Raw genomic sequence first — 19,608 nt, 5'->3', positions numbered from 1 at the left:
TCACTCCATTTATCCATCAGTTGGCCTTTTGAGAGATTCCTAAATGGATTCTTTGCCATTTTATTTCTGAGTAAAGCATTAAAAGCTTCAAACCAGCGGTGTCTATATTTGAGCAATTTTCTGTATGCTATAATTTGTAATGAATTGGACTTAAGTAGCATATACTGGAGGTCGTGTTTTTTTCTGCAACATTGAAAATGTTTTGGTCTTTTGGTCTTTTGGTAATTTTTTTCTATAATTTCTGAATGGGCGGGCGACGGGCGTATATGTTTTTAAACATTAAAGGGAGGGAGCTAAATGTAAAACACCTTTTATTCATATCCACCGAAAGCAAACATATTTTACCTTCAGTGTTTGTAAAGTGGAAATCCAACAAATGAAAATCTTTATTTGAGCCGGTGACAAATGCAAATATTGGTATTTGAAAAAAAAAAGAAGGAAGTCTCATAAATCCTCCTCAGCAGTGGACACATGGAGGACAGCTGTTGCATAATGCAGGAATCTAAGCGTTGGGAAAGTGTAACCCCTGAACACAGTGTACCCATGCAGGGCGAGCGGGAGCTGAGCATATTGACACAGCAGAGATACAGCACTTAATGGGACGTTACCATGACAGGACAAAGTATGAACGGGTATAAAAAAGAGGGGAAGTCGATGAAGATGTTTGAGTCGCTCGCAGGAACAGAAGCAGACAGAACAGGGAGGTATGTGAAAAAACAACATGGCTGTTTTGCTCTTTTATGTTCTTAAATTTATAATTTTTTATATCAAATGAATTTTTGCTGGACATTTTTTTGCCACATATACTTGTCAATCAAACTGTGTGAAGGTGTGCATTAAAGTTAAATTTTTCTCAATTCTGACTTAAAATCAGTTCCTAGAAATAAGGAAGTCCCCTTTAAAAATGGTGATTTGATTGGAATCATGACATGAATCTGAAAAAAAGAACTAAAACTTGATAACCTTAATGTGTGCTTTATCTCTGTCTCATACAGACTGCAACACTGGACAGAACAATGAAGCTGTTGGTTTTGGCTCTGAGCGTGGCCCTGCTGTTTACAGCCGGTGAGTCTGTCACTGATTCTCTACTGAATAAACAAATCCTGCTGTGCAACAGGGACGTCTGCTGTCTCTTTTTTTAGTCTTTAGTGCACACAAACGCTGATGAATCTCAGCAGACCAGTCAGAAGCTCACGAGGCATTCTTTTCATTCAGAGACGGACTGTAGCCTTATCTAAGAAAAGAAGATAATATTTAAGAAGTGATCCTTAGAGTGTAGGATCTTGCACAGCTTTATCCACATTCTACATCACTATAGAATGTGTAAGAAAAGAAATTACACAACTTCTGTGAGTCAGATGTGTTGCCATATTAGCTTTAAAATTGCGCTTAAGCGTCTTCTCTAAACTCCAACTCTGACATTTCAAGTGAGACTGTTAATAATGGCAACGCATGGAAGAGGACATCTTAGCCTGAAGTCCTCTGTCACTTAACATTATATTCACAACAGCTGGAGAAGTTGCCGACAGAGGCTCTGGACGATCACTGTTGGCTAAAGAAAAAAACAAAAACAGGATGCATTCCTACAGAAATAGAATTAAATCAGCACAGGCCGAAGAAAATAAGTGATATCACACCATGAGAGGGAGTGATTGTGTACTGGATATATAAACTGTAATCCCGTCGTAGTCACTATGGTTACTTAGTGCCAATGTTAACAATAGCACAGCTGATTCTTAGTACAACCCCACTAGTGTGATGTTGCTTTTTTTTTTTTTTTTTAAGTTCTACACGCGGCAAATAGTAATAAAAAATTCAACATAAAACAGTTAGTTCTGACTGAGTGTTCTGATTGGACAAGAGGCATTTCATGAGTGTTGATATAGAGTTCAACATCTGTATGTTTTCATTTGTCATGTAACCAGTTTAATAAGAGTCTATCATGTAATTCTGAGGTATCAGATTAATAAAGATTTGATTTGATGTTAATTGACTGTCTGAGGCGGATTGATAGATACTGTAAAAAGTCCCAGTGATGATGTTCTCTATATGAGCACTCATGGGATGCTTCTCGCCTACTCAGACTGTTTGGTCCTAACTACCTGTTGTTTGAGGAAAGATAAAAAGTGAAAGTTTTCACGTTGGTGTTTGTATAGGTGAAGCCCTGGACTGTCACCGCTGTGTCTCCAAAAAGGCCGGAGGATCCTGTGAGCTCAGCGTGGAGACCTGTCCACCAGAGAAGGACGCCTGTGGTGCTGCCAAGTTCCTCAGCGAACCATGTGAGTTTCCCAACATCCTCAAATCTTTTTGGTCATTCAAAAATTCATACCTTTCAAAGGAGCAATATGTAACTCTGACACGTAGTGTTTAAAATGGGTACTGCAGTCCAAATGAATAAAACACTGGAGAGAGCTGTCTCCACCCTGCTCCCCTCCTCTCCTAGAATCTGTGTGCAATCAGGCTGCCATTTCACAGACATTGAAGCTTCAGTGTTTAGCCAGCTCTGCATCAGGTTTTTTAAACCTTATGTGTTCTTACCTCTCTCCATTTCTCAAAAGCATCTCCAACATTTGTCCTAGTTTTCAATTAAATTCAGTTAGGGTTAGTTTAACCACGCTTCTGGTCGTGGAGCTTATGAGAAAAATGCAGTCCCTTTTAGCTCGGGGTAGAACCAATCATCTGGACCAGTTCGCTTGCCCGCTTCCATCGCTGGAACACCTTTTGGTTTGCCGTTTCACTGGTAAACTGAGGCACGGCATGTTTCCTTAAAGTCTGATGCTATAGTAAGGTCGTTTAATGATTTAATTCAGTAGATATCTTACATATTGCTCCATTGCTCTGAATCTTCATTGTTTACTGTAGTAGACACTTGAAAACCATCAGGAACTTAATTAGCTCAGGGCATCAATGGAGATATGAATTCTTCGTTAACGTTCAATGAAACTTTTCTAATCTTTCCCTCGTTCTGTTTTTCTACTTTCTCAGTTGCACAGTTTCAGAAATGCATGAGGCTGACTGACTGCGAGATGCTGAAGATGAACTCCTTCATCAACATACATTGCTGTACTGAAGATATGTGCAACAGCTTCTAAACTCTATGGTAAAAGAATAACAGAGTGAATGAGAACATAATACTGGAGTATTGTTTAATGAGGGCGTTCAAACCAAGACTTCAGCAGGTTCCACATTGAATACAAACATGTATGAAATCAAAGCAGCGTCTTTGTAAAGAAATAAAACTTCTGAAAAATAAAACAATCTGAGAAAATGATTCCCTCACACACCTGCACATATGTGGAGTTTCCCTTTAATTGTCTTTGACAGCTGTAGATATACTGTATGTATGAAAAACGTTTTTTACTGGTTATGAGACAAATTAATATTAATGCCTCTTTATTACCTACAAAAGCAAACAAAGCCATTAACATAAACATTTAGATTCCTCTATTATTTGTAATGTATGAAACCACCGGTGTGGGGTCGTGGTTGTTATGTGAAGTTAATTTACTGCACTGCCGTCTTTTAATGACACGTTAGTTACACGGCACACACTCCCAGTGAGTGATACTCTAGGCTGTTAAAAGAAAGCAGCATGATAATAATACTAATAAAAAAACATTAGTAACACATGCACAGAAGAAAATCATCAAAGAAACAATGAGTGTGGAATATGGACGTAAATCAAAAAGTTCCTCACAGTGAAGAAAAAACGACCTCTTCTAGCACTTCTGACTTTGTTTGTTCATAGCATCAAATATACATGAATATGAATATGCATTAACCATGTTTTATAATCTATCCCTAGTTGCCATTTCTCCGGCTATGTTCATGTTTGCTTTGTCAGGAGTGCATTGTTTGTTTGATTAAATGTTAAATTCCATGTCAGGAATCTGAACAGTGAAGTCATCGTGACAGGGGATTTTGGGGAACATTTCATGACTTCAGATATCTCAAATGTGGAATAACTAGACTCATCCTGACCTCACACCTGACAGAGCTTATTTAAATAAGATTTCAAGACATTTATAAATACTACTTGTAGTTGTACTAGTGTATTTTTTTAATGGTTTATTTTGGTGATTTTTATGCCTTTATTTAGAGACAGGACTGTGGATAAAGTCAGAAATGGAAGAGAGAGAGAGAGAGAGTGGGAAGTGACATGCGGGAAAGGAGCCACAGGTCGGATTCAAAACCGGGCCGGCTGCTTTGAGGTTTTCGCTTTTTGACTAACCAATAAGCTACCGGCGCCATCTTTAAAGACGCTCAGTAAATGAAGTGGCCTTGCCTCCCGGTTCATTAGCCGGAGTTAATGATCACACTCAGCCCCGCTTTACATAACCACTTTTTGCTTTAATGATTACAATCAAAAACATTTGTACAACATTTTCAACATTAGAAAATGGATGCAGAAATTTTTGGCTGACAGAAACCGCTATGAAAAGAAACAGAGGGACAGAGAGAAGTGGGCACTGCGTGGAAATGAAGTAGAAAAAGAGCTGTATATATCGGCGAGACCAAACAGCTGATGATGTATCAGAAGAAACGTCTCGATTCATTTTATCCATTCTCAGAGCGTGTGCATGGCAGACATGACATTTCTCTTATCTCTTGTTATTTTAACAGCGGAGGGGCTCGTAGCCTATATATGGGAGCTGCATAATGAGAAGCTAAGATGCATCAAGCCTCTAACATCTCTGGCCTTGGTTACGGTTGTCGTCATTACCGAGCACAGGGAAAACATTTTTTCTGATACACCCATATGATGTTCTGTGTTTTGCATCGGTGCCGAGCACAGAGATAGAGGAGGAGAGGTGGATTGTGGGAAAATGTAAGACACAGGAACCACCACTCATCCTTCATTTTCTTATCAAACACACAAAGAAAAAACGAGGATGACGAAAGGGAATACTGATAAATAACAGTGGAATCAGAGCCATAAATAGACAGTATTGGATATTTAGGACCCTGGAGGGGGTGGAGTCAGCTGAGGTGGAGGAGAACTGGCAGCTAGCCTTCAAGTAACGGGATTTCCCAGTGCAGTGTCCTGTGTGTTGATTGGGCGGCTCTACATCATGGAGCAGGAGGTTTTCCCTGGCTGCACGCCGCCGTCCATCTTCTCTGCCTCCAGGATCATCCTCCGGAAAACCTCCACGGCCGTCTAAAAGGGAGACACACAAACACACTCACAAACGCTGTCACGAGTCTCAGTCACACTACTCTGAATGTTACAGCGGCATGCACTACATCCAGTGCAGTACATGCCTGGCTTTAAGCACAACAGAGATTTCTTTCATTGAAATCAGTCCGGCTACATTGTTTGCCAATTTGACTTTGAGCAGATACACAGACTTCCTGAATGTGAAACACTGAGGTGATGTTCACCCAGAAGGAGGGGAAATAGGTGAAAAGAATTCATTCTCGTTTACTTTTTCTTCCAGTCAGCCGAGCTAAAGCCCCTCCCTAAATCAGAATAAAGACGATGTAAAGAATAGTAGATTCTCTTTTTAACTAATGTTAGATCTGCATGACTTGATCTTTTTTTTATTTCAATCAGGGTTGACTTCTGCAATGGTCTTCTAACTGGACTTCCTAAAAAGACGATGAAACAGCGGCAGCTAGAACTCTGACCAGGACTGAAAAAAAAAGGAGCACATTACTCCGGTGTTAAAATCTCTGCACTGTTTCAAGGTTTATTTTTAGAATAGATTTTAAACCACTAGTTTACAAGAGTCTGAACGCTGTAGGCCCAGAATACACTTCCTGACATGTTTAAAATGTGTCAGCCAAACAGGTACCTTAGATGTGTTGACTCTGGTCACCTTGTTGAGTCCAGAGTCCGGAATAAACCCGGTGAAGCAGCTTTAAGTCACTACGCTGCCTGGAACTGGAACTAATTGCCGTGAGAGATGAGATGTGCTCCGAACGTGAACTTTTAAAATCAAGGTTGAAAACATTTATTTTTTCACGTCCCTTTCAATGAGCCTTTAAGCTTGAAGTTTATTTTTTTGAATGTTGTTTTAATTCACTTGTATTGTACTTTATAAATAATTATTATGTAATCAGATTGCTTTTGTGTTTCTTTTAAAATATTCTACTTTGGTATGATTTCACATGATTTTATCTTTATTTGAATATTTTCTCCTTGTATTTGTGTGAACATGTCTTTCTTATTATCTTGAAACCATGCTTCTGGACACCTGACGAACTAATACTCAGTCACATTGTACTTCTTTTTTTTTTTGTACTTCTTTCTTTCGTCACTCCAGATGTGAAGAGCTGATTCTGAAGGGAAGTTGAAGGCGAGGTAAGTTCATTGACGGAGCACAATCAAACAAGCAGGCTATTCAAAGAGCTTCAGATGAAACAGACAATGAAGTATATTCAGTCAGTTATAGGATATAAGAGGTAGTTACAGTGCAGTGTTTTCAGAGTTATTGAGATTAACTTGATTAGTTTATCAACTTGTTCCTTAAGGTGTCTGTTTGCAGTTTAAAGTTGTCAAACTGTATGCAGCAGACATGCAGAAATACTCTGACCTAATTAACAGCCCGAGACTACACTTCCCAAAATGCAACTTTATATCATCCCATATAATTCTGTTGTCCATATAGCGATTAACTCGGATAAAAGTGTCCTCCAATACTGAAGAATGCGTTATAACAGTCGTGGAAGTCAGACGTCCTCGATCATGAACACACCTGACTTATCATCAACATGAACAATCCCTTCTTACTGCTCCGTGTAGTGTTTGTGTTTGTGCTGTAGCAACCTCTGATTTACCACGAACAGTTTCATTCAGCTGACATGTTGCATGATAAAAGGCTTCACAGGTATGTCTTCTCCTCTCTCTCTCTCTTTATAAATGTACTACTCCGCTGCTGTAGTGTCCTCATTGCTGTGAACTTTATGAAACATCAGCATGCTGAGGGCAAACGTGTGTCTCTAGCGGAAAAACCTCAAAACTATCCACAAGAGAAGGAGAAGTACACAGCTACATAACTACGTATATATTTCCATATTTTTATAAATGTGACCAGATTTCGTAACCCTGCTATTCAGGATTGCTGTCAACAAAGTTTTGCTGTGTTCTTTTATACAATGACAATAAAGTGCCTGCCTGCCTATCTATCTATTTATCTATCTATCTATCCATCCATCCATCTGTTCCATCTGTCTACAAGCTCATGTACTTCAGTTTTCTGAAATGTCCATTCAGAGCAAAGGAGGACTTCATTCAACTTTTGACACAGGATCTGATGTAGAGAATTAAAGGGAGTTGGCCTTTAAACGCAGAGCTTGTAAATTCTGCCACTAGGGGGCTCTCAATCAAAACAGTAACAAAAGCTGGCAGGGTATCATGGGACTTCTCTCTGCTACTCCCCCCATCATGCTCCCCACCCCCCACAACCCCTGGTGAAAACCAACTCCGAGTTGACTGCACTACAGATGAACGGGCGAATCTGAACTGAGGAAGAGAATATGTTTATCGACGAGCCAATGTGTACAAGTATCATTTACATGATGTTTCAACTTCAGCAGCACGTACAGCAAAAGAAGCAGCTTTCAGTGGCATTTCCTGCTTCCTAATGCAGCCGCCTTTGACGTAATATCTAGAGTTTCCATGGTAACGATAAACATGTTGTGAATGTCATGACGGCCGCCACGACAAGACACGTCCCGTTACAAATATCAAATGAAGGATTTCTCTGGCTTTGATAACTGTTGGAAATATTTGAGGTAATGAACAACAAAAACATAAAGCATCGGTTTAGTCCATTTTTAATGAATGTCGATTTTATTTTAGTGTAAAATTCTAATCACAATTTCTGTATTGTGCCGTTAAGGATTCTAACTTTAACTGAGTGAATCCTTTTGTCTGACAAATCACATCAAACCTTGTGACTGTTCAGAATTCAAATTCAAGACAACTACTACGAATGTAAGCATGCGATAAGTATATAAGAGTAAGAAATGTTATTCTAATGAGGCATTTCAAACGGATAGCTAAACTGTTTCAAATTAAACATAAACAACAAGCTCGCTGCTTCACCAACGCTCTGCTGTGTCAGCCTCTTACCTGGTTCTCTTTAGCCGAGGACTCCATGAAGGCAGCGTTCCAGGACTCAGCTAATGCTTTTCCTTCTTCACAACTGATTACTCTATAGAAAGAAAATATTGCCCACACACACACACACACACACACACACACACACACACACACACACACACACACACACAGAGTGACAGAAGGTGAGTAAGTGGATCAGAATAACACACATAAATATTTCATATCGAGGCTGCAGTGTCAGCTTCTAAAGAAACGACTCCAGTGAACACTTCCATCGAGTAAACATACACAGAGAAATGACTTCACCTTTTCTTCAGAGCGATCAGTGAACTCATTACAATCCTGTCTGTAGTCCTATTAAGGCTCAAATATACTCGCTTTTCAACCACGCGTACTACTGGAATATTCCTCTAGAGGGAGCACCACATAAATCAGAGGGTGTTTAGCCAGCTATTGTCGCCAGCTATTTTGGCACGTATGTTTGTTGCTATGCAACGGCAATGACACATCACAGTGCGGGTGGTTGCCGACTTGATCTATTAACCTTTCTTCAAAACTTTCTGCTATTGTCGTAGCGGCTTTCTGGTGTCTCCAATGTTGTCATTTCCCGACTCATCACCATTCAGCTCCATGCTGCTCCGAGCGGTTTTATGCAAACTGCATCTCACTGACGTGTAGCGATAATTTAATTGAATAACTGCTATTAAAAAGGAAATAATCTTCAGAAAAGGTAAAGGGGTGATAATGGATTTGAAGTGTTTAAGAATGTAAATTCTGGTTGGTGTTTTTTGGGGGGGATTTTGAATATTTAAAAAAATCAGAGATTCAAAAACACCAAGTACTTTGAGTTTTTTGTTGTATCTTTCATCACTAGAAGTACACTGATTTGAAGTCTTGCTCAGTTAAAAGCACGTTTACTCAGGGCTTTAGTGTATCACGTGTCAGACTGCATGTTGAGTTTGGAATTCCTGCCATTAAGAGCCCACAAAAAAGATGAGGGAAAATTGTGACTTGAACTTTCACGTGCTACGTCCTGTGTGTACCTAGAAGAGTCTATGAGTTTGACCTCATGTACAATGAAGGAGTGTGATTGGACGTACCGCTCCATATGTAGGTCGTTCTTGTTCCCAACTAGCATAATTGGTACTCTGCATGAGAGGGAGAAGCACAGATCATATTGTCAGATTGGAATGATGAATTACATCCTGTTTAGAAAGCCTGGGTTCAAAAGAGCAGGAAGAAAAAAAAGAAGAAAATGAAAAACTAGAAGTAGAAGAAAAAGAAGAAGAAGAAGAGAGCTACGAAGCAGAAAAAGAAGAAGAAAATGAAGTGGAAATAGAAGCAGTGGGAGAGGAAGAAAAAAAGCAAAAGAAGAGGATGAAGAAGAAGAAAGAGAAAAGGAAGAAGAAATACTTACTGAACTTTTCCCACCATGTCCAATAGTTTTTCATGGATAACTTGTACAACTTCAAAGCTGGAAGACACGAGGGAAACATTTTTTTTTCTTCATCATTCATAAGAAGAAGGATACTGTTTGCCTTATTAGAGCAGAAGAGATTACCTTTTATTAGACGTGACTGAATAGACCAGAATGTAACCGTTGATATCTATGGAGTACGTCTGTGGGAAGATGGAGTACTCATCCTGCAGAGGCAGAGAACATTTTCAAGCAATTAGTATGCAAAGCTAAAGGAATGAAATGCCATCTGACTAATTAATGAAGCAGAATTAACACCAAACTATTGGAATAACACAATCATGGGAACACAACATTTGGCATTCAAATCAATACATGGCTGACAGATGACAGAAACACACTGAGTCATACCTGTCCTGCGGTGTCTACCAGCTGAAGATGGTACTCCTGTCCGTTTATTGTGATCATTTTAGTAAAAGCTGCAGGTAGAAGAGAGGAGACACGTTAAATACTCACTGTAGATAATTCAGATTAAACACTTAAATGCACTGAAAGCGAGAAAATCCCTTTTAAAGTACCACACAGTAGTACATCGCCACACACTGTACTATATAGCTGACTGCATCTTCATTTCTCTACGACGCTTTCAGTGTGCAAATCTCAAGACGCAGTCCCGTTATGGATCCTTCCTCGGTGCCACCGAGTTCATTCAGCAACAGAAATGTCGATATCTGCCGGGAGATGGGTCATATTATCTACAGCAGGGCTGAGGCATCGCTCTGCCCGCAGCTTCATGCTGATAACGCTGACACTTCACTATATGTTAAGCATCCAGACTTTATTTATAGAAACAGACCACACAGTCGAGAAACACGGGGTGATATGTGAGCGTACATGTCGGGGAAAAAACAGCCTACAGGGGAAGTTTAGACTCAAATCTCCTGAGTGTCTGGGAATATGTGTGTTTGGGAGGCTGATGAATTACAGTATGTTCTCTCCCACCAAAGAAAAAAAAACTAAACAAACTGTTTGCTAAAGTAGCTCCAAGAAAGATGTCCTCTCTCTGAGCCTGTGATGTGCAAACTCGTATGAGCAGTACGGACGGCTGTGGCTCAGGTCAGGGTTCAATCCCCGGCTCTGATGTGTCCTTGGGCAAGACTTAACCCCAAGTTAAGTCCCGCTGCTTTGTCGGCAGCGTATGAATGTGTATTAATCGGGATTAGTTAATACTGATGGACACTTTGCATACTGCTAGGAATAAATTCAGTTTCTCATATTTCTATAAATAAAATCATGATATAGAATCTATCTTCCAGGCGTACAATTAAAGAATTGAGGCAAAAATTCAGTGCCGATTTTGGAAATGGGTATTATCTATAATATGGACTCAAAGTTTAAAGAACTGGGGTGATCCTGGTCAATCAACTCACATTCAGAATCAGAATCAGAATCAGGTTTCTTGCCGAGTAGGTTGACACAAACAAGGAATTTGTCTTGGTGAAAAAATAATGTAGAGGGAGGCAGAATAAAGAGTGCAGCAGAACTCCTACTGTCAAAGGATCTTTAAAAGAACAAGTTAAAAACACAATATTAAATGAAATACGTACAACAAGGTGCAATGGAGGAGCTGTACAGCTGTGCAGGAATGTGCAACATAAGTGTAAATATCATACAGTATTCAAATGAGACGATGTGTAATGTAGATATACATTTATATACTTTAAGGGATTATTTAAATATTCTCTGCTTCCTGCTTGTTATTAATGTGAGAAACTGCTGCTTGTCTCAGTTTCATTTCATTGTAAATTCAATATTTAAACCTATTTCATCAAGTTTTGATCTATTGATCGTAGGAGGTTTATATTTTGCAACTTATTGACATTTTAGCGACAAGTCAAGAAAGTAGTAAACAAGGTAATCGATTATGAAAACGATACAGCTTGCTGAAGCTCTATAGTTTACGCTGCAGAATTGAAGAAGTGCATTTGATTATATATACGAGCAGCTGCTCATCATGTGACTGTACTTCCATATTAAGGTCACATGATAATAGCTATCTCCATGGCAACCCACAAGGAAAGCCAGGAGAAGTGGCTGAAAGGAAAACAGTATAGGTACACTTCAGAGAGTATAGCCTAAATCCCGTTATATGAAGACTACAAAAGATGTAACGCACCCTAAAGTGTTTTTTTCACAGCAGAGGTAGACCACCTGGTCTGAAAACCACCTCTGCTTACATCACACTAAGTACCATTGACTTGTGTTCAGTCTATTGCGACAGTGAGATGCAGCAGGATCAGATTCTCCCAACGCTTTTCTGTGGGAAACCCTGTCCGTGTGTCAGTGTGTAGCAAAAGATAAATCGACTTACTGTTTTCTATTGTTGGGTCATAGGAGTCAACAAACTGGCCCTCCACAAACTGAATCGTCAAGGAGGACTTTCCTGCAAAACACAAGAGGACTATGGTCAACATTGAGCATGTGCATGTTTAGAGCTCATTCAAAATGTGGAAAACACACCCACTGGCTACTTCATAGGTACACTGTCACTGTGGACACTTTCAGATCAAAATACTTGTACTTTATGGTTATTTCTGAGGTTGTAGTGTGTGTGTGTGTGTGTGTGTGTGTGTGTGTGTGTGTGTGTGTGTGTGTGTGTGTTTTCTGACCCTCTCATGTGCAAAAATTGCATTTTTTTTTTTAAGGTTGTAGTGCTGTTAACCTGATTGCATGGTATTAAAAGATGCTCTCCTTACATCCTTGTATCTGGTCTGACAATTTATGCACATGAGAGGGTTAGAAAACACACACACATTTTTGTTTTTTACATGAAAACTAAAACAAGAAATGCTGAGCTTTGTGAAAGTAGTCTTCATGGCTGAGCTGTTTTTAGATTGTACACTCACACCAGAGAAATGGCCAGGGAGTTACACTGTGGATGGCATCAAAAGTTAATAATAATATTCATTTATTCATCTAAATTGTAGCTCGGGGATGTATTAAGCCGAGGACTGAGAGGCCTCAGATAGCTGGTTATCATATTGACTGTAGTGGCGATATCTATAGTCTATAAATAACAAAAATTCCAAACAAATTATAAACTTAACACAAACTCATAATAAAGCCACTGAGGCACCTAGAGGGTGAATCTTACGCAGGATACATTAATAAGTGTCCAGATGATGATTGAAGGTTTTAGGGTGGTTTATTTTATCCAGAGACATCAAGCGTGCAACAAACAACAACAAAAAAACACTGCTGTCTCTCTTGCCCTGTCATCCTACCATTGCATCCTGGCTTCCTGGTAAAAAAAAAAAAAAAACCCATTAACCCATTAGGTGCCTACCTGAGTCTCACCTGGCTAAATGGCTAAATAGACACACCCATGTACAGACTCCACCCTTATGCCCCCAAGTAGCAAAAATAAAGGAATGGAAATAACTCACGTGAATGTAAACAATAATAATCAAAACATAATCTAATATTCAAATGTATCCCCCAAAATATCCCAAAAATAAGAACATAGACTTTCACTTGATTTAGGAACAGTGAACAGCTGTAATATTGACATAATGGAAAATATACTACAGCTTCAATAGGCGTCATTCATAATTAAAATGCCAACACCATGTAAAAACCCTTAATTTGCAGCATGTGAGGTGCAGCATTATAAAGATGTCACTGTGGGGGAAATGACAGAGATCTTGGTTTTTCTCTCTGGGCCTCCAGCCGTGATATCTGTGTGTGCCATCTTGACGTCCACAGCAAACCCCACACAAACAAACTACGCTAAAATAAACTGCACAGTAATGCGTCAAACCTCCGTGGTCCTGTCAGAGGCCTGCACACAGCATGGCTCCAGCCAACGCCGCCAGGGTGGGGGGTCACTGATGGGGAGGGGGGGGGGGGGAGGGGGGGGATTATCATTTACACCAGTTCGCGCTAAAATAACCATCCAGTACATAATGTTTTGGGAAGGCCTCGTGTTTTAACACCCCATCAAGGCCACGCACATCACCTGGTGGCGCTGCGGGACAGACCGTACTCTCTATAATTTAAAGTCCATTATAGGAGGCGTACACCGCGATTTACATTGACCAGAAAAGGCCGCAGAAATCGACCTTTTGCGTCGCAATCCCGGGACACCTTTAGATTCAAATTCCTCGTGGGAACTCACCTACGGATCTGTACCCGAGGATGGCGATTTTTCGTGATTTCGGCTGCGGCATATCTCGTCCTGGTTATCGCATCTAGTCCTCGGGGTGCACCGCAACCTCCAACCGGAATGGCATCCAAATTTCAAGGGGAGCAGATGTTCGACATGCAGCTTCAAGGAATCCCTCTTCTTCGTTTTTAAAAAAAAAGGGATTTGACGTCAAAAATGTTTTGGGTGGGGGGGAGGAAAAAAAAAAGTGTTATTTCAGGTCATCTAGCAAAAAAAGCATGGAGTAGCTATGGATGTACAATAACTGCGTCACTCCCCTTTGCGATGTAATGAATTAGTAATTACTGCTCCCACCTAATTGGCTGCACGAGGAATAAAGGTGGGCGCTGAGGCCTGTTGTAAAGCTCTGATTGGATGAGACCGCTGTCCGTCAGGAAACGAGCGTCCCTTTTCCTGAAATGTGATTGGCTGTCACACGCGTTATGACGTGCTGGGTGGATGAGTGGAATGTCATTCATATCTGTGGGTCAGGGAGCAGCTGGACTTACGACTCCATCAGAGACGTCTTTTCTGTATTTATTCACATGTAAACACTGAAGTTATTATGTAATGACCTCGAGAAGAACGTGATATATTACATACAGTATTACTCATTATAAATGGGTTGTATTCTCATTGATGTTTATGGTAGGCCAGTCCCATTAAACGTCCTATATATTGAATAGTCTTTATTCAGTTGCCTAACAAAGCTAAATAATTACTGTAAAAAAAAAGAAAATTGCACACGTCAAAGATGGGATAGACAACAAAACAGTAAATTTACAGAACAAAGAATATATTAGGAACATTTTACCGTGCACAGATTTAGGACATCAATAAACAAATGAAGTTGTAAATCCCTGATTTGATCTTGCTTTTTAAGACAGTATGCCAACCTGCTGCACAGCTGGTACGCATAGTATCATCATGTCTTTTTCTGGACTGATGTTGAAGTAGCCTACATCTTTATTTTTGGTGTCTTGCTGCTTTTTTCTCCTTATTTTTAATTCACTTACTAGTCTTTAAAACTGGGCCTAAAACTGGGATGGGCTTTTATTTGAAGCTTTATGATATTGCCCATTAAATTATCATCTAAATATATGTATACAAAATGCAGACATTAACCTGAATAACAGCCAACATTCCCGAGCCTGTAAAAGGACTATCGCACTGGTTTATTTAGTTTTAATAATAATTATCAAAGTTAGGCATGACATATAAAACACATGGTTTACTAAAACACGTTGTTTTTTGGTTTGCATCTGCCACCAATCAGGGCAGTAACAGGCTGCAGCAGACAGCAAAAAACGTATCGGTGCGCACCTGCCCTCCGTCCTTGAAGCACATGAAAGGCATTCTCTTAAAGAAATGACAGTCTTACACACAGGTCTTTGTAAGTGTTATTTGGAAGACAAAATACTTTCTAACTTTCTGGGAGATGCAGGGTTTCTGTAGTAAATGTTAAATCGGCGTGTTTTCTTAAGTTTCATAGTCAAAGACAAGTCAGTATTTTGCACATTTACTTTGTCATCAATATTAATTCAATTACCGGTAAAAAAAAAACACACCCACTTTACCTGTAAATAAAATAATGTATCTGGATTTGTACAGCACATGTATAACCTTAATACCATCTCTAAATTTGTCATTAACCACTGCACACAATGAAAATAATCTGATGTAATTGAATCCACATTTTAGATTTAATTTATTATCATGTTCTTTTCAGCATCCTTTGCACTCCATATTATTGCAAGATTGTCTTATGTAGGCATGAATATCTTTTTTATATAGTTACATTTTTCATTTTTTATGAATGCTTGTCTCATACATTAAGAGCTCAGTTCACTGAAGTCAAATTCTTTGTATGTGCTCACTCACCTGACCAAAACAGCTGATTCTCAGTTCACATGTGCACTTCAGCAACAGTAAGCATGTTACTCACAACTACGTCAACAGTAGTATTATGTTTTATACACTGATAAGGGCATTTGAAGGACTCACCTGAAAAAGTGATGCACCATTACCAAGACGTGTAACTAAGTATCAGCTAGAGGTCCATATAGGTATAAAATGAAACACTCTGATAACTGACTGTGTGGTTATGATTGGCTGTAATCATTTACATCACAACTAAAACAGTAAAAAAAGCATAAAAACAATAAATGTGAATAACTGCTTTTACAAAACAAGCACAGACAAAACCAATGTTTCTACAGGAGATGTGAATAAAATAATACTCCTCACATACCTGAAAATGTCCAGTAGATGTCCCCATAACACCATTTTTACCTCACACAGGAGCCACCTTGAGTACCCAAGTGCATTTCTGAAAATCTCAAACAGCTATAATATACTGACAAAAAAACATCACCCTCTAATTACTGTTTATTTCCATATCTCGCTGTTTGCTCACTGTTTCTCAAGCTGTGGGTGACAATAACACAACTCTCTCTCCAAGGAGCAAAACACTGCGCCTCAACAACACATAAATCAGTCTGCACACATCCCTGATTATCTGAGCTGATAGTGGATTCCATTATTGATGTTAAAATACCCAGGTCTTAATATAACCAAGCCACAGGCATGCAACAATACCCGAGGATCTCCAGCCACAATTAGTGGGTTAAGCCCAGAGGCAGACACCGGAATCCAAGGCAGGCGTGGCAAAGGTGGTGAGGATGATTAGAGTCCTCTTTGTTTTTATAAACTTTCGTATGTGTGTCAATCCCTTAAAACTGTATCCGGATGCGTTTTCATAATGTTTGAAAGAGTTTAGGTGCACAAAACATTCAAGAAATGATTATGCACTTGCTCAGAAATAGCCAGTAGACCCAAGGGTGTGCAGTTTTTTTTTCTTGCACCGTGACCGATGAAATCCCTTGTTTCCTTGTCACGTCCTGGGCCATTACTACTTAATCACAGAACTGTCCAAGTCCCCACGTCAGTAAGACCCAACTGTTTTGCCTCCACACACACTTCTCAGCACTGGATACAAGAAATCACTGGTGTCAGCAATAGGCGATTTGTTCTGCATGACATTGGGTGTCAGGGAAAGAAAAAAAGCTCGACTGAAATCGCTGAAGGGTGCCTGCAATGACTCCACACACACACACACACACACACACACACACACACACACACACACACACACACACACACAAATACACACTCAACACCATGTCTGCCTCTCAATCGCTCTCTCTTTCTCTCTCAAACACACACACACACACACACACACACACACACACACACATACACAGGAAATTATGATGACCAAGAATAGGTCACACTAGTAATACAGCCATGTTCTAGCCAGGGATTACAGTGTGCTGACACAGGCAGACGATAAATACCTCCATGCAGGAACAACAGGTGTCTGACAAGATTGTTTCACTTTAATAAAAGGCTTACACAAGCTTCACAGAAATAATACATTAAGCTCTTTTAGACATGCTGGCCTTTTATTGCTTCATCCCTTGTGATTGGAAAATGTCTTCTTCTTTTTTTTTCTTTTTTTTTTTTTACCCCAATAATTAATCTCTCAGAGCCTTGCATGCAACAAGCGAAGGGAGATGTTGATGGTTAATGTCATAAGATCGATATTCTCATCACAAATACAACTGCAGGTTGAAAAAAAAAAAAAAACACTTTTCTGAGCTCAAACAAGCTAGTGGACATGCAGCTGGAGTTGTGTTTTTCTGAACCCTGGGTGTCTTTTCAACTCGCTGTGAAAGCACCTCCCCGGCTCTGTTAGTATGCCAGCCTGAGCGCCAGCAGAGCGAGTCAGCCACATCCTCCAGCTGGGTCTGTGCCACCAACAGGCACCTGGACCCACTCGCAAACCTCATGAAACGAGACGCATATTTAACTCAGAGGAGTGCATTTGTGAGGTGTCGTCCACCAGCCACTTTGTATGACGCCTATAACGCCACCTTCATTCATTCAATCATCTTTGAGCGTTTTATCCACCTATTGGGGGCATTTTTTTAAAACCGGCTGATTCACTCTTCAGGCGGTGCCTCAGCTGTTGGACCACGTCCAGAGTCACACAGGCCAGAGAGACAGCCATCGTTATCCAACTCTCACAAGGTGTCATTGTAGGGATCCAATGATTACCATATCAGCACCACATGAAACATTTATGGCTCGCTGGCAGTGATGGCCTGGCAGGCATCCTAATTTCTAGAGCAGAGCTTGTCAGATTCTATTGTTGCAGGTTCTGGTGATATGAACAGCAAAAAAAAAAAAAAAAAAAGCAACAGTGGAAAAAACTGAGCTGCCACCTGCAGTCATAAGAAAACTTCTTAATATGAATTTCTCCACCACACTTGACACACAAGCAAAGGAGTCCCACTTTCTTTGCTGCTTTACTGCTCATTAGCTAAATTACAAACCATTTAATTCAAAGTACTCCTGCTAACATGACATCATTTGTTGATATAATAAAAAAGTCTTACTGTAAAAACAGTCCTATGCTAGTCATGCATACAGCTATACAATATCAGACCACCATTATCTTTCCTGTCTTGGAACTTCTCCCAAATGTAATGCTTAACTCTAAAGACTCCTTTTCACTTCTTTTTTGGGCTAAATAATAAAATGTTTTGACTTAGTATGACTTGTCTTTTCCAGAAACACATCCCTTCACTTTGCTAGCAGAAAGGTTCAGCATGTGTTTGTGGTATATGCTAATGTCAATTTAACCTTGGGCCAGCTAGCTTTAGCTATAGGCCTATCTGTTTGTAGGTTTTCTTGACATCCTAAGGCTTTGAGTATCTGTCTTTTACTTATTCTAATCTCCCTTTGTGAATTATTTGCAGTAAGAACAATCTTGATTTACTTCATCCAAATGTCTGAACTCTGGACACATTTTCCCCATCGCGTTTTGTTTGCAGCAATACTTTCTGCGGTTTATTCCAAAGAGTTAGTCTCTAAGATTTAGTGACATCTAGCGGCGATATTACAGAATGCATCACACTGACAACTGCTCCCCTGACCCCTGACCCACAGCTTTAGGTGTGTAGGACAAACTACGGTGGCCGTGAAACTCAACGAAACAAAATACGGTATGCATGTTAACGTTCGTTTTCTTGTCTGTTCTGGGTTTCTGTAGAAACATGGCGGTGTGACACGGCGGGCTTCTTTGACAGGACCAGCTACCTCTGTTGATTTTAAGTGTTAACTTTAAGGTAACAACAACACAACAATTTAGTAATTCATCTGATAATAAGTCATGAAAACATGTTGATGCAAGTAGTTTGTATTGTGAACAATATATTTCCTCTTAGTGTGATGCTACGCTTTCCAAATTAGCTCCCTTGAAATGGTTTTAATCCAAGACTGGATCAGAAATAAATATAGCCTAGCCTACAAGTTAATAGAATACCTGACCAGGCATGCAAACAGAGTGCTGTATCTGGGGAGAAAAGTTATGATGATTACAGGGGAACCATGACTTACAGGGGCCCTGAAAATATTGTACATTAGTGAATCTTTTCAATGTTAAAATAATTAATTTGTGGCAACCATGTGTAGGAAAATCATTCTCCATCCACCCATTATCTATAGTGCTTTTTTCCGTTCAGAGTGGGTGGCTTTAGCTGATCCCAGCGATCATTGGGAGAGAGGCGTGGTACACCCTGGAGTGGTTGCGAGTCAATTACAGGACTGACGTACAAAGACAAACAACCAGGCACACTCAAACCTACTGGCATTTAGAGTCACCAAACCTAACAAGCATGTCTTTGGACTGTGGGAGTAAGTCGGAGTACCCAGAGGGAGCCCAGAAAATGCACAGGGACAACTTGCAAACTCCAATATTCGATTTATTTTCTGGCTTTAGACTTTATTTGGATAGGATAGTGGATAGAGAGTGGGGAGTGATGTGCGGAAAAGGAGCCCCAGGTTTGACTTAAA

At 39.9% G+C, this 19,608-nt stretch overlaps 2 protein-coding genes across 2 annotated transcripts; one reads left to right on the top strand and one right to left on the bottom strand.

The window, feature by feature from the left end:
* Positions 1 to 618: 618 nt before the first annotated feature.
* Positions 619 to 3,271, top strand: ly97.3 (lymphocyte antigen 97, tandem duplicate 3). Its single transcript, XM_065954304.1, has 4 exons — positions 619 to 704; positions 996 to 1,065; positions 2,157 to 2,279; positions 2,986 to 3,271. Exons 2-4 carry the CDS (start codon positions 1,017 to 1,019, stop codon positions 3,090 to 3,092), a joined length of 279 nt encoding a protein of 92 aa, XP_065810376.1. The 5' UTR covers positions 619 to 704; positions 996 to 1,016; the 3' UTR covers positions 3,093 to 3,271.
* A 1,058-nt stretch (positions 3,272 to 4,329) lies between these two features.
* Positions 4,330 to 13,972, bottom strand: rheb (Ras homolog, mTORC1 binding). The gene is made up of 8 exons (XM_020629717.3): positions 13,663 to 13,972; positions 11,857 to 11,928; positions 9,897 to 9,964; positions 9,630 to 9,712; positions 9,486 to 9,542; positions 9,169 to 9,216; positions 8,078 to 8,159; positions 4,330 to 5,158 (listed from the first exon to the last, which is right to left on the bottom strand). The coding sequence occupies exons 1-8, from the start codon at positions 13,712 to 13,714 to the stop codon at positions 5,066 to 5,068; spliced, it is 555 nt and encodes a 184-aa protein (XP_020485373.1). The 5' UTR covers positions 13,715 to 13,972; the 3' UTR covers positions 4,330 to 5,065.
* Between the last annotated feature and the right edge of the window lie 5,636 nt (positions 13,973 to 19,608).

The sequence above is a fragment of the Labrus bergylta genome, chromosome 4 (genome assembly GCF_963930695.1).
Source record: "Labrus bergylta chromosome 4, fLabBer1.1, whole genome shotgun sequence".
Classification (NCBI taxonomy): domain Eukaryota; kingdom Metazoa; phylum Chordata; class Actinopteri; order Labriformes; family Labridae; genus Labrus; species Labrus bergylta.
The sequence above is the reverse complement of the archived record's forward strand: the minus strand, read 5'-3'. Positions and strand labels throughout refer to the sequence as shown.

What these genes read in the sequence shown, in the direction of transcription:
- rheb (XM_020629717.3), bottom strand. Translation starts at nt 13,714, where the DNA reads ATGCCGCAGCCGAAATCACGAAAAATCGCCATCCTCGGGTACAGATCC. An exon ending in GACATGGTGGGAAAAGTTCA is followed by an intron (nt 9,217 to 9,485) that starts GTAAGTATTTCT and finishes CCTCTCATGCAG; the next exon opens with AGTACCAATTATGCTAGTTG. An exon ending in AACGACCTACATATGGAGCG is followed by an intron (nt 8,160 to 9,168) that starts GTACGTCCAATC and finishes TTCTTTCTATAG; the next exon opens with AGTAATCAGTTGTGAAGAAG.
- ly97.3 (XM_065954304.1), top strand. Translation starts at nt 1,017, where the DNA reads ATGAAGCTGTTGGTTTTGGCTCTGAGCGTGGCCCTGCTGTTTACAGCC. An exon ending in GGCCCTGCTGTTTACAGCCG is followed by an intron (nt 1,066 to 2,156) that starts GTGAGTCTGTCA and finishes GTGTTTGTATAG; the next exon opens with GTGAAGCCCTGGACTGTCAC. An exon ending in CAAGTTCCTCAGCGAACCAT is followed by an intron (nt 2,280 to 2,985) that starts GTGAGTTTCCCA and finishes CTACTTTCTCAG; the next exon opens with TTGCACAGTTTCAGAAATGC.